The 14,319-nt window shown below is 38.3% G+C and overlaps 1 protein-coding gene across 1 annotated transcript; it reads left to right on the top strand.

The window, feature by feature from the left end:
• The first annotated feature begins 5,813 nt into the window (after positions 1 to 5,813).
• Positions 5,814 to 13,772, top strand: tapbp.1 (TAP binding protein (tapasin), tandem duplicate 1). Its single transcript, XM_036567082.1, has 8 exons — positions 5,814 to 6,018; positions 6,425 to 6,613; positions 6,826 to 7,074; positions 7,424 to 7,783; positions 10,557 to 10,880; positions 11,179 to 11,280; positions 12,815 to 12,843; positions 12,991 to 13,772. Exons 1-8 carry the CDS (start codon positions 5,958 to 5,960, stop codon positions 13,000 to 13,002), a joined length of 1,326 nt encoding a protein of 441 aa, XP_036422975.1. The 5' UTR covers positions 5,814 to 5,957; the 3' UTR covers positions 13,003 to 13,772.
• The last annotated feature ends 547 nt before the right edge of the window (positions 13,773 to 14,319 follow it).

Consider the following 14,319-nt stretch of genomic DNA (forward strand, 5'->3'; position numbering starts at 1 on the left):
CTGTCATTGTCTTGTCTATTACTGTTAAGATGCACAGATCCTAACAAAAACAAAGCACTTTGAGATGCCACCTGTATGCAAGGTGCTCTATAAGTAAAGGCATTCTTCTTCTTCTTCTTCTTCTTCTTCTTATTATTATTATTGAGTAGATCTATGAATATCAGTCACTGTTAGCATTGTAAGCCTTGACTATGGTGAGCATATCACAGTGAAATCACATGAGAGTTAAATCCATAAACATCAATGACTACAAGGCTCAGCATTCATTTCTGCCCAGCAATAAAAAGGAGATGGAATATTCATTATTTTTTAAGATAATGAAATTTTATTTTCTGTGAGCGCTGTCACAGCATTATGGGCAACCAAAATCACTGTTTCCCACTTTATTTTCTCAGCTGTCCAGTCACTACTTAGCAAACATTGCTATCTGTCATTGCCTTAACCCTTGTCTGGTGTTTGGGTCTGTGGGACCCATTTTCAATGTTTACCAAAAGAAAAAACGATATGATTTATTATTATTTCAACCTTCCTTGGTCTTGGCTCATTTTCTGTGAAGAACATTTTCAATGACTTCACACTGTGTACACCCCTGTACATTTATATTACAAATGTGGTGTTCAGGTGAACCTGTGGGGTATAAAAGTGTGAAGGTGCTGTGTCCCTTCACTCTGTTCTCCTATATGGTCTGCTGTTAGTGTGTGTGTGTGTATGTGTTTGTATATGTGTGCATGTGTGTGAGGGTGGACAACATGGAGAGCCTGCTGACTGGCTACTGCTGCAAAAAGAGAATCTACGCTGTCTATATGTCCTATTTTAAACATCTGGTATTTTTACATAATTGTTAGGGCTGTATGAATTTAAAAAAAACAATAATGCGGTGGGTCCACCAGCGGTAAGTTTAAGGTAGCACTGAATTTAAGGTGACAGTGAGTTTAAGGTATCAGTAAGGTGGCATTGAAGTTAAGGTGGCAGTGAATTTACCATGGCAATGAATTTAAGCTGGGAGTAAATTTAAGGTGGCAATGGATTTAAGGTGTTAGTATATTTAAGGTGGCAGTAAATTCAAAGTGGCAGTAAATTTAAGGTGGCAGTGTCTATAAGGTATCAGTAAATTTAAAGTGGCAGTGTATTTAGGGTATCAGTAAATTTAAGGTGGCAATGTATTCAAGATACCAGCAAATTTAAGCTGAACTGAATTTAAGGTGGCAGTGAATTAAAGGTATCAGTAATTTTAAGTTGGCAGTCAATTTAATGTGGCAGTAAATTTAAGTAATGATTACATTTAAGGTAGCATTTAGTTTCAGGTGGCAAGGATTTAAGGTAGCAGTTTAAGGTAGCACCTTTAGCAAGGTGCAACTATATTATTATCCGATTTATATTATCCTCGTCTTTTATTCTTATTTTTCTGCCATTTTTTTGTCGTGAAACTCGTCCCACAGCTTTCGAGATATCAACACCGTTCCAACTCCAGACTGTCTGGCCTGATTGTGTGATGTGTGCTTGTATACAGCTTTTTGATCGGATGCACGGATTCTGTGTAGGAAGGGAATTTTGCGGAATTTTTTCCCATAGAGAATGAATGGGGTGAACATTTGCATGGCAATCTAAGGTACTTCTGCTTGCCTGAACGACACCGTTTTTCATACACTATCTCAGGGCAGGTCTCCAAGCATGAATTCACTGTTGTTCTGACCCGCACTCATCCATTTGTCGTTTTATTCCATCCTTCGTTTCTCCCATAGACTTACATTGAGCAGAATGTTGGCAGCATGCCACACATGATGTCACAATGGGCCCCTCTCTCACACATCCATACAAACTCATGCACGGAGCACAACGTCTCACATGCTAACAGCCTAATGCTCAGCAGGATCAGCACACATAATGATTTTTTAAAGGTGGAACTGCTTTTAAGGTGGCACTGCACTTAGATAGCACAAGAACTAATCCACCGCCATACTGACCCGCTCTCCTCTTTGTGTCATTTTTTCATCCCTCGTTCCTCTCATTGAGTCCCGTTCATTTTCACCACTCAAACTCTATTACTTCTTTGCCCGACAGTCACCAAAATGCATGTACTCATTCAGGGCAGGTCCCCAAGCTCTAATCCACAGCCGTCCTGACCCACACTCCTCAATTTGTTATTTTTTCATCCTTCGTTCCTCCCATAGAGTCCCATTCATTTTACCACCACTCAAACTCTATTACTTCTTTGTCCAACACCCACCGAAATGCAAGTACTCACTCAGGACACCGCTCCAAACTCTTATTCACAGCCATACTGACCCGCACTCCTCTATTTGTCGTTTTTTCATCCCATGTTTTGCCCTTAGAGTCCCATTCATTTTCGCCACCACTCAAACTCTATTGCTTCTTTACCCGATGGCAAACAAACTACACATACTCACTCAGGGCACTGCTCCAAACTGTTATTCACAGCCATACTGAGCCGCACTCCTCTGTTTCTGATTTTTTCATCCCTCGTTCCTCCCTTAGAGTCCCATTTATTTTTGGCCAAACCATAGCCGTTTTGTGCAACAGACACCGAAATGCATGGGCACATTCCCAAGCTCTAATCCACCGCTAGTCTCGAAGCTCTAATCCACCGCCTTACTGACCCACACTCCTCTATGTGTAGTTTTTTCATCCCTCGTTCCTCCTAATGACTTCCATAGTAACCGCTGCGCAACCATTCCGCGTTTCCTTTAGGAAATGCACTGTTCTAGTTCTTCTTGTCTTTTATTATTCTTATTTTTCTGCCGTTTCTTTGCTGCGTAACTACTTCCGCAGCTTTCGAGATATCGACACAGTTCCAACTCCAGATTGTCCGGCCTGATTGTGTGATGCATGCTTGTATACAGCTTTTTGATCAGATGCATGGATTCCTTGTAGCGGTGGAATTTTGCGGAATTTTTATCCCATAGAGAATGAATGGGCGGAATGTTGGCAGCATGCCACACGTGATGTCACAATGGGCCCCTCTCTCACACACACATACAAACTCACGAACGGAGCCCAAAGTCCCACATGCTCACAGCCTAATGCTCAGCAGTATCAGCACACATAATGATTTTTTTAAGGTGGAACTGCTTTTAAGGTGGAATTGCACTTAGGTAGCACATAATTTTAAGGTGGAACTTCTTTTAAGATAGCACTGAGTTTACACTGACTCTGAAATTAAGGTGGAACTGCATTCATGTTAGCACTGAATTGAAGGTGGACCTTCAATTAACATAGCACTATAATTAAGGAAGCACAGAATTTAAGGTGGAACTCTCTTTAAGGTAGCACTAAAATACACACACACACAATTAACACAGAACATACACTAAACACCCCACACAATTAACACACAGCACATACTCAACACACCCAACAAACTAAACACCCCACACCACATACAATAAACACACATCCAACACACCCCAAACCACACACAATAAGCACACCACACACACTTAACACACCCCACAATGCACATAATTAACAAACCACACACTCAACACATACACACACACACAATTAACACACCACACACTCCACACAATTAAGACACAGAACATACTCAACATACCCCACACCACACACGCTTAACACACCCAACAGACAACACACACTCAACACACCCCACACCACACACACTCAACATAGCCCACACCACACACAATAAACAGCACACACTCAACATACCCAACACTACACAATTAACTCACCTCATAAACTCAACACACCACACACAATAAACACATAGCACACACTCAACACACCACACACAATCCATATGATAAACAAACAGCACACACTCAACACAACACACACAATTAACACACAGCACACACTCAACACACCCCACACTACACGCAATTCACACACAGCACACACTCAACACACCCCACATCACACATACTCACACACTTTTTCCTGTTTTAACGTAATAACAGGAAATTCTCAAGCCAACTTAAAGTTTGTTCACGAACTTTCCCTTTCTAGTTATTATTATTATTCTATACTCAAAAAATGAAATGCTACTCCTCCTACAGTTTTCAAGCTAGAGCCACGACTTTGCAGGCTCATAGTACCTATACCCGATTAGGTTGCTTGTGCTTTTCTAAGGAATCCGACATACGGTTTTCATAAAATTATTGTTCAAAGATGATATTTTTTCCCATAGGAATGAATGGGCGGAATGTTGGCAACATTCAAATTTGTGATGTCACAATGGGCACCTCTCACACACACACTCAGGCACGTCTCACACGGTCACAGCCTAATGCACAGAAGGATCAGCGCAAATAATGATTTTTTTTAAGGTGGAACTGCTTTTAAGGAGGAATTGCACTTAGGTAGCACTGAATTTAAGGTGGAACTGCTTTTAAGGTAGCACTGAGTTTAAGTTGGCACTGAACATAAGGTGGAACTTTATTTAAGGTGGAGCTGCATTTAGGTTAGCACTAAATTTAAGGTGTCAGTGAATTTAACACTACATTTAAGGGGGAACTGCTTTTAAGGTAGCACTAAAATTAAGGTGGAACAGAATTTAAGCTGGCACTTTAATATAGCACTAAATTTAAGGTGGAACTTAAATCAACATAGCACTAAATTAAAGGTGGCACAGAATTTAAGGTGGAACTTCAATCAACATAGCACTAAAATTAAGGTGGCATGGAATTTCAGGTGGAACTCTCTTTAAGGTAGCACTAAAATTAAGGTGGCACAGAATTTAAGGTAACTTCTTTCACGGTAGCACCTACGAATTACCATCCACCATAGATGCTGCAGCTTCTGCTTAGCAACATTTTAGCAACATTTTAACAACTATCAACAGTTTTCAACCATTTTAACGTTTTAACGTTATTTACTGGCTTTTTCCAAATTAAAGCTCGTTCACGAACCTTCCCTTTCTAGTTCTTCTTATTATTCTATGCTCAAAAAATTAAATGTTTCTCGTCCCGCAGTTTTCGAGCTAGAACCACCAAAATTTGCAGAACTGTAGCACCTTTTTAGGTTGCTTGTGCTTGTCTAAGCGATCCCACGTAACGCTACGGTTTTCATAAAACGATCGTTAAAGACGGTATTTTTCCTTTAGGAAATGAATGGCGGAATGTTGGGGACTTTCAGTCTAACGGCCTCAAATGATGTCACAATACATATCTCTCACACAGACGCTCACACAGTACACACAGACTCACACACTTACAGCCTAATGCACAACAATAACAGTCCAAACTGGACGCAACCTGTGAGAGAAATCAAGGCGGTGTCTGAAATGTAATAAACGTACTCATAAATTATTCTGTATAAGCATTCACCATGTCCGAATCTAAAGCTTGTATAAAATGCTGCCTGCTAAGGTTCCTCCGTTCTTTGAAGGCAGCGTAGATGTATCACTTGCTGCCTTACATATTCCAAAATCGTCTGTGTACGCGCCGAATAGAAAAAAATAGAAGAAAACACCAGCTTTGACACAGTGGACAACGCTGCTTTCGGGACTGACGTATAAGACAACGCAGGCAGCAAGGCATAGAGACAGCTGCCTTCAGTTTTGGACACAGCCCTTATGATTGAAAAAAAGGTTTTAAATGAAGTTGTTTCAGTATGCCCCCTAGTGGCGACATTGTGAACACATCCAGACTACACATCTTGGATTTTGTCTTTTAAATAGCGGCCTCTTGGATCCCAATCAACTGAATTTGCCCACAAAAATTATCCCTAGAATTCGTGAATCGTTGTGCTTTATTGTAATCTCGCAAATTCGTGCAATTACAGAACTGAAGTGTCAGAACTGGCCCCAGATTTGCAGGGCAAATTGGCACGCGCATGCGCAGTGCACGCATTTTCCAAGTGAAACTGAAATGTAGTGCGTCTGGGGTATTTCGGGAAGTCCATATGTGTTCAGTGTTCTTTTGGTGACACCGAAACCGTACAAGCAGTCTGATTATTAATCGAGCGAAGAAAACATGTCTAATGTTTCGACAATCTACAAGATCTCTGTAATCGCCTTTGTATTGTTCGTCGGTGGTAAGTAGGCTACCAGGTACAGCAGCTCTACACGAAATAAACACTAGCTTCCTAATCACAAATACAAACGAAATAGTCTTAGAGAGTCGTTAAAAAAGCATAAAATACAATTGCATGCCACTCTGGATTTTTAGTTTTGAAAACACGTTGTGAGAAACATGGCTATAGACAGTCTAAAAACTTCTTAAGTGTTTCGGTAGGTGATGTTAAGCATGATTTTACACATTTGCCATATAACCATAAAATAAACCGCTTTTAAATGATGGCCTACCATGAGACTTTCAGTGTACGCCTAACTTTGCATGATCCACCTTTCTAATCAGTTTTTGATGTTGTCTACCTTTTTAACATTTCACATGTAAGTGACATTGTGTGCTTTGAAGGCCATTTTGTCTCTTCATAACAGCCTCTAGTTTAGAATGTTCGGTGTTGGAGTGCTGGTTTGTGCAGGAGAAGCCAGGCCGTGGAGGGGGCTTCTCTGCTGCAATGAGCCAAGAGAAATCCGTGATCTATATCAGAACAGACCCAGATAGTGAGAAGACCCAACAGAAACCTCCATCAGATATCGATCCCTCCAGAATTTACCATGTCATTGGTTAGTATTAACCTGTACAGTGTGAGCTTGCTGTAGAAGTTTTTGTCATAGTCCAAATTGTAACCTGCATGATTTGGCAATTTTTTACTCCTAAGATACAGAGTGACTAGAACTAAATATAGATACCTGGGTTGTAGTGTACTACAAAAAGGTTTCAGCATATGGTAACACTGTCCACCAATTTCACAGTAACTGTACTTTAAATCTTTCAGATGCTGCTGCCACTTTCTGCAGCTCTGCCCTCCAGCCACCTGAAGGCTCTCTAACCAGACCTCAATGTGAGATAAACCCATTCACTCCTCAAGCGTCTATGGTTAAATGGGCTGCAGCACTCACTGAGACAGCCAAGAGCCCCACCTACCTGGATGCTGATTGGTTTTCTGTAGCAGCACAGGGCCTTGATGGACAGCTAACACTGTCCAATGTGATGCGAGCTTCATCTGCTTCTAGGGAACCAAGTGGTAAGGTGGTTTTGCATATTTTGCGTGGGCTTGTTTGCACAAGGTTGAACAGAAAATAAGATCATGAACATTCTATTTATTCTTTGATGTATATTTTAAATTCTGTATAACCCACTAATGTGCACTATGCCTGACCTAGTTTATTAGGAGACCCATCATTTGTCAAATCAGAGAGAAATGTATTTTTTTTTCTGAACTTTATTCAGATAATATTAGCTATTAAGCTGTGGAATGGAAGTGAGCAGACTTGCAGAATTTAAGGCTAAGTTAATTAATCTCTCTCTCTCTCTCTCTCTCTCTCTCTCTCTCTCTCTCTCTCTCTCGCTTTCATTCTTTCTGTCTCACTTAGTAATCCTTAGTGTCTCCAGTAAAACTGCCTCAATCCGCGCTAGACTTGGGCAGCCAGTTCTTTTAGACTGTGGGTTCTGGGTAGACCCATCCTCCCCACTTTACGGTTCTGGCTTTGCTGTGGAATGGCGCTACCAGTTCCGTGGTGAAGGGAGGCTGATTATAGCCTATGATGGCAAGAGTGATCGCTTTGCTGAGACATTGGAGACAGGTGCTGATTTGGACATCACCGCTCTTTATAAGTCAGGAAACGCATCACTGGTACTGGAAGAGGCTCAAGTAAGGCATTCTGGGACCTATATCTGCACCATTTATCTACCACACCTTCTGGCTCAGGTGGCCATGGAACTGGAGATAGTTGGTATGTTTTTTTGACATTTTGTTATTGAATATTAGAGACATGTCACATTAAATTGGATAAGATTTTTTTACACTTGGTTATAAAGGGCCATAGTGCAGTTTAGTGTTTTTCCTGCTCCCACATGCCTGATTCAACTCATAAAGGATCTAATAAAATGCCGAGTTAGTTGTTACAGCAGAGAAAACGCCACAATGCTGGCTGTATCCAAAGTCCTATTCAAGTTAAAAGTAGTAACTACGTGTCTTCATAAACAAGAATAAACAACAAGATTGATCCATAGTAAAAATGTTGCCTCAACTGCATTGTATGTCATACACACACTGATGTTTTGTGTTAAAATATTATTTGTCTTAAACTCTAAGGACTACACTCCACACTTCAATTACTCACTCTTATAACAATATAAAGTGTCCTCCACAAATATCGGCATCCCTGGTAAACATGAGCAAAACAGGCTGTAAAAAACATTCTTTATTGCTTATCTTTTTGATATTTCCTTCAAAATATTAACAAAAATCTAACCTTCATATGAAGTACAACCCTGTTTCCAAAAAAGTTGTGACGCTGTGCAAAATGTAAATAAAAATTAAATGCAATGATCAAATGGATCAAAATGTCAAATGTTGAAACTAGATATTTTATTGTTTTTTGAAAAATATATGTCCATTTTGAATTTGATGCCAGCAACAGGATCCAAAAAAGTTTGTGACAGGGGCATGTATACCACTGTGTTGCATCACCTCTTCTTTTAACAACACTCTGTAAATGTTTGGGAACTGATGAGATCAATTGCTATAATTTAAAAGTGAAATGTTTTACCAATTTACCATTTTTGCTTGATATGGGTTTTCTCCAGATTCTCTGAATCGAATAATGATATGTACTGTAGATGATGAAATCCGCAAGTTCTTTGCTATTTTACATTGAGAAAAATCTTGAATTGTTGCACTATTTACCTGCGCAGTCTTTCACATAATGGTGAACCCATTATCATCTTTACTTCTGAAAGACTCACTGGGATGTTCTTTTTATACCATCATGTTACTGCTCTGTTGCCAATTAACCACCAGGTGGTTTTTTTTTTTTTTATCATTACACACCTCTACCAACTTTACAACTTTTGTTACCCCATCCCATCTTTTTTGAAATGTTAATTGGTAACAGAGCAGTAACATGACAGGGTATAAAAAGAGCATTCCAGTGAGTCTTTCAGAAGTAAAGTTGATAAGGGGTTCACCACTCTGTAAAAGAATGGCATCAAAATTAAAAATTGGCATATATTAAAAAAAAACCCAATAAATTTTCTCAGTTTTATCATTTGATATGTTGTCTTTGTACTAGTTTAAACTAATATATGGGGTTTAAATGATTCATGCATCGTTGCATTCTGTTTGTATTTACATTTTGCACAGATCACAACTTTTTTTAAAATGAGGTTGTGCAATGATTGAAAAAACCTCCCTAAATTTCACCAGGAAATGAATTTTTTTTTTCAAATCTTTGTGCACCACAATTGTTGACACCCCTTCATTTAATACTTTGTTCAACCTCCCTTTGCAAAGATAAGTTTTCCAAGGTCCACACAATATTACAGATTCACCCCCATATGTCACTGTGGGGATGTGATTCTTTTCTGCATGGCTATCTTTGTGTCCAAACCAAACCCACTTCTTGTCTTTGTTGCCAAAAACCTCTATTTTGGTCTCATCTGACCATCGAACACTGCAACTTCCAGTAACGTTTGGCAACCTGAGGGGCTTGATTTTGTTGGTCCTTTACAACTGAGGTTTTCTTCTGGCAACCTCCACAAACAACTTGTGGTTATATAGGTGGTGTTTGATTGTGGTTTGGGAGATGTTTTGACCCCAAAACCTAACTAGTTTCTGCAATTTCCCAGCAATGATCCTTGGAGATTCTTTGTCTACTTGAACCATCCTCCTCACTACACTATAGACATATGTCACTATAGACATACGTCCTCTTTCCAACAGATTCTTAACATCTCCTGCTGCTTTAAACTTCTTAATTATTACCCTCATGGTGGAAACTGGTATTTTCAACTGTTTAGATATTTTCATGTAGCCATTTCCTAATTTTGTGCAGCTCAACAATCTTTTGTCACAAATCACTGCTGTATTCCCCGTTCTTTCTCACAGTGATGGTTAGCTGAGGGAATTTGGCCTGTATTCTGTCTTATATATATTCCCTATTGAAACAGGAAAGTGGCCATTTAAGTGTTCCTAATGACTCAAGTGAACTTTATAACCAAAAATGAGTGGGAATATATAAGTAGGAATGTACATTTCACTCTTTAGAATTTCAAGGGGTGCCAACAATTCTGGCACACATATGTAAGAAAAATGTTTATTTCATTAATCAAGATTTAGTTTCTTCTTTCTTCCGTAATACCTTAAATAAAGGTAACTTTGTTCTAATATTTTGAATGAAAGATCAGAAGGATAAGTAATTAAGAATATTTTTACAGCTCATTTTGCTCATGATTATCAGGGGTGTCAATATTGGTGGAACATACAGTAACTTACATATCTTACAAATCTTAAGATTGAAATAAATAAAAAGACTACTGTTTAAGTAGTTAATTAAAGTTAGTTAATAATGAATTGTATAAACAATAAGAAACAGCCATTGCTCATGCTTTTTGCTTGTGTTTAAAACCTATCCATTGTCTCACTGACTTACTAATCATTAGCTTTATTAATTTAAATTTTATTCTTCGTCTGGCTGTGTCTTTGCCTCCCCTTTCTCCTCACAGAGCCTCCATCTCTTGCCATCTATCCGTCCCCTCTTCCCCTCTCTGCACCTGAGCAAGTGGTGTCAGTTCAGTGTGAGGCTTCAGGTTTTGCGCCTCTTTCTCTGGACCTGGCCTGGGAATTCACGGGAGCTGATGGTAAAAGGCGATCCCTTGGGCAAGGCAGCGTGACAGGTCACAGGCAGGCCGCTGATGGTACCTACAGCCAAAGCACTCGTCTAGAGCTGGAGTCCACCAAGCTGGGGCTTGGCCGTGGTGGTGAAGTCACCTGCGTGGCCTATCACCAGGGAGGATCTAGACGGGCTAGTGTGACACTGAACATCATTGGTGAGTTATCTGATGAGTACCTTCATGCTAATCATGATGTTATTGCTGGGTGGAAAAAGGCAACATTATGTTATTGCTGTATCACAATCTGTTAGCAAGGGATGTGAAGACAGATAGAGGGGAAGAAGGGCTGTGAAGATGGGGTGGTGTGATTGGGTGTTATATTTTGTACACTGTTTTTGATTTTTTAGTTTTTTTTTTTTATTGTTAAAATGTTATATCTGCCTGATGCAAGAACTTTTAATTACCTTCTTAATTACAGATTTCTTTAAAAATGTATTCTGTCTTTGTTTTTCAGGTGTCAGTGCTCCTTCCATAGAGGACTCCATGGCAATGGTTGCTGTGGCACTTGTGCTTTATGGTGTAATAAAGGTTTTTTTCTGGACTTTCAAATCTACAGGTACACTACACTTCACTGTATGTTTATTAGGCTGCAAATTGAATTTGAATTTGAAAAAGGTAAACAGGAAAACTTTAGCTTGATACAGGATACTACAACATTTTTACAACTTTTGGGAATCTGTATTTCTGCATGAATGGCTTTTAAAATGTGATCTGGGCCTTTATTCATGAAGCTTCTCAGAGTAGATTTATCCTTTGAGAACACAGGCCCAGATCTTTATCTATAATCTACAGTAATAAAAAACATATAAAAACAACATGCACAACATTAAAGCTATATTTCTGTTGGTCAAATGATTTATACAATCAAAGTCATTAATGAAAAAGTACATGGACCTCTAGGATAGTGACCTGTTGAAAAGAGAACAACTGGAATTTCATATGAAAACACACACATTTTTGGTTACCTCCTCCTCACAGCAAAATTATGTCCAGAAAAAAAATCAGAGACTCTTAGAACAAAGGTTGTGCAGCTCAAAAAAACTGGAATGAGTTACAAGTTGTCATGAGCCCACAGGCAGTTTTTTAGCTTACAAATGCAAAGAACTCAGCATTGTTGAACTGTTTGAGAAAACAAAACATGGGCATACTGACTGAAACCTTGTTCCCGCTCTGAAGCACAGTGGAAAGAATACAATGCTGTGGGACTGCTTTGCTGCCTCAGGGCCTTGATGGTTTGCAATAACTGACAGACCAATGAATTCTGTTGTCCTGTGACAATGATCAAAAGCACAGGGGTAAATCAATAAATAAGGGTTAACTTGCTTTTTCTTTCAGTGATTTAAAGAAACATCACAATAATTTTTTTTTGTTGTTTATTAAATGAGACTATGTACTATTATTACGTAAAGCTGTATACAAATGTTTCAGTGCCCCTGGTCAAATTGCTGGTTTTGTTCATTTACTAAGTGAAATAGTACACATTCTCTGCAAAGAACATACTTCTGTACTTTTTGATGCATAATTTGCTCAATTTAGTATATTGGGGGAAAAATTAGATTTATGAGTTATGGCACATTTTGTAAAGTCTGGATTTTTTGGAACTCAGCAGAACTTGACCCCATATTTAAGTTTGTTCCTTGTAGAGGACGCGTTAGTTTATTTTCACTTAGAAAATCAATAAAACATGTCATTTGACTGGGGGTATTCAAACTTTTGCATACAAGTGTATGTTCCTATCCCTGGTCCTGCACATTTTTTCCTTGTGCCAGCACATCCACTTTTACCCAGGATAGGCTTGTTAATGAATTGATTCTTTGGCTCAGGTGTTTTGGGAGCAGGGAAAACACTAAAATGTGAAGGCAGAAGATACTCTAGTACCAGGATTGGGAACCACTGACATAGATAAGGATGAATCCACATTTTAGGAGCCATTGATGCAGAAATCTAGATTATTGCAGACGGTGTGCAAATTTTCTCACACTCATTCCTCACACTGTATTAACATGCACTGCAATACACAATCCTTCCAAGTGCTGTATGAACTATGTAAAGTTAATTTTACGTTTTTATTCCTGTGCCAATTTCAATAGATGGCAACAAACCAGACCCAAATGATAAGGTAATTTCTGTTTCCTTTACACAAAATTTATGTTACACTGCATAATCCATTTGTTCATTCCAAGTCTAGCCCAATTCATATACCATTTATGACTACCATATATGCAGCAAAATATTTGTGCTTATTTTTTTCTTTTTGACTTTTTAGAAGGACAAGTAATCTTGATGCTCAAAATTCCTGGAAGTCCTGATCTGCAGATACTGAAAGAAGCTACACCTTACTCAAAATTTTTGTCACATTCTATATTTTTCCCTAAATGCTGTAATAACCCCCTGTTCTGTCTTAGATCTACAGTGCCTGAAGCTTCTTTGAAATCACTATTAAAACACAATTTTGCAATATTGCCTTTTGTAGGATTTACAGTTGTAAGCGGTAGGTTTATGTCTGTTATTATTGCCTTTTTTATTTATCTGTTTGTAGTTATTTTATTCATTTTGGTTTTTTCAGTACTTATTCCTTATTGTTCTGTTTTTATGTCTTAATTGGGGTTTTGTTTCATTAACCGCTGCTGTTTTAAGTATGTTTTCTTGCATTGTATTTGCTTCAGTTGCTATCCTGTTTATTGTTTGGTGTTTCTTTATGACATTTAACTACTTATACTTTTGAATTCTGTTTTCCCACTGCTTCAATTTTAATTTGCTTAGATTTTTTATGATTCAGCGTTGTAAAGTACATTGAGCTGTTCCAGTTCTAAGTGCTATGTAAATAATGTTTTTATTCTAGGATTATTTACTAGCTTTTCTTTCATCTGCTCAGTCAGTGTAAGTAATACCCTCAAAATGATTGCACACATTCTAATTTGACTTGTATTTACCTGTTCAATTTCAAAGTACATGTCTGATTTGAAATGTATGTGGATGTGTTCTATTCTTAACAAGAAGCAAATCTGGTTGTAATGCACAAATTCAAAATAAAAATCTATGTAAATATTTGTGTTAGTCTTATGTATTAGTACTAATTAATAATATAAGCATAGTTATAACATTGACAAAGCTCTCGAAAGACTTTAACCAATTATTCAAGATGGTCAATGACAACAAAACTATGAATTGTTTAATGTTCGTGCTACTATCACATCATACTCATTACCAAAACAGAACATGAAAAAATAGTATTTTCAATGCATCGATGATAGTAGAGTGCATGGATGAAGTGGATCCCTTCTCTCTTTGGTCATGTAAGGGAAAAGCTTGCAGCCTAGCCAAGCATAGTCTAGCTAATCTCTTCTGAATTAAACTACAATCTAATTCGTCTTGTGCTTTGAGAATGAACAGGTTTCTGAAAGCAGATGTGTACCTAATCGCAATGGAAGTAAAGAAGAACAGAGCAATGCAAAAAAAAAAAATGAGAATAACAACAACTGTATTTTGTCTTGTTTCCTGTGTGGTGTACAAATGCCTCAGATCTTTCAGTGACTATAACTAGATACATGTGAATATACGATATCTGAACATCACAAGACTGTAAGTGAATCAT

This window comes from Colossoma macropomum, unplaced genomic scaffold (genome assembly GCF_904425465.1).
Source record: "Colossoma macropomum unplaced genomic scaffold, Colossoma_macropomum, whole genome shotgun sequence".
Classification (NCBI taxonomy): domain Eukaryota; kingdom Metazoa; phylum Chordata; class Actinopteri; order Characiformes; family Serrasalmidae; genus Colossoma; species Colossoma macropomum.

What these genes read in the sequence shown, in the direction of transcription:
- tapbp.1 (XM_036567082.1), top strand. Translation starts at nt 5,958, where the DNA reads ATGTCTAATGTTTCGACAATCTACAAGATCTCTGTAATCGCCTTTGTA. An exon ending in CAGAATTTACCATGTCATTG is followed by an intron (nt 6,614 to 6,825) that starts GTTAGTATTAAC and finishes TAAATCTTTCAG; the next exon opens with ATGCTGCTGCCACTTTCTGC. An exon ending in TGCTTCTAGGGAACCAAGTG is followed by an intron (nt 7,075 to 7,423) that starts GTAAGGTGGTTT and finishes TGTCTCACTTAG; the next exon opens with TAATCCTTAGTGTCTCCAGT.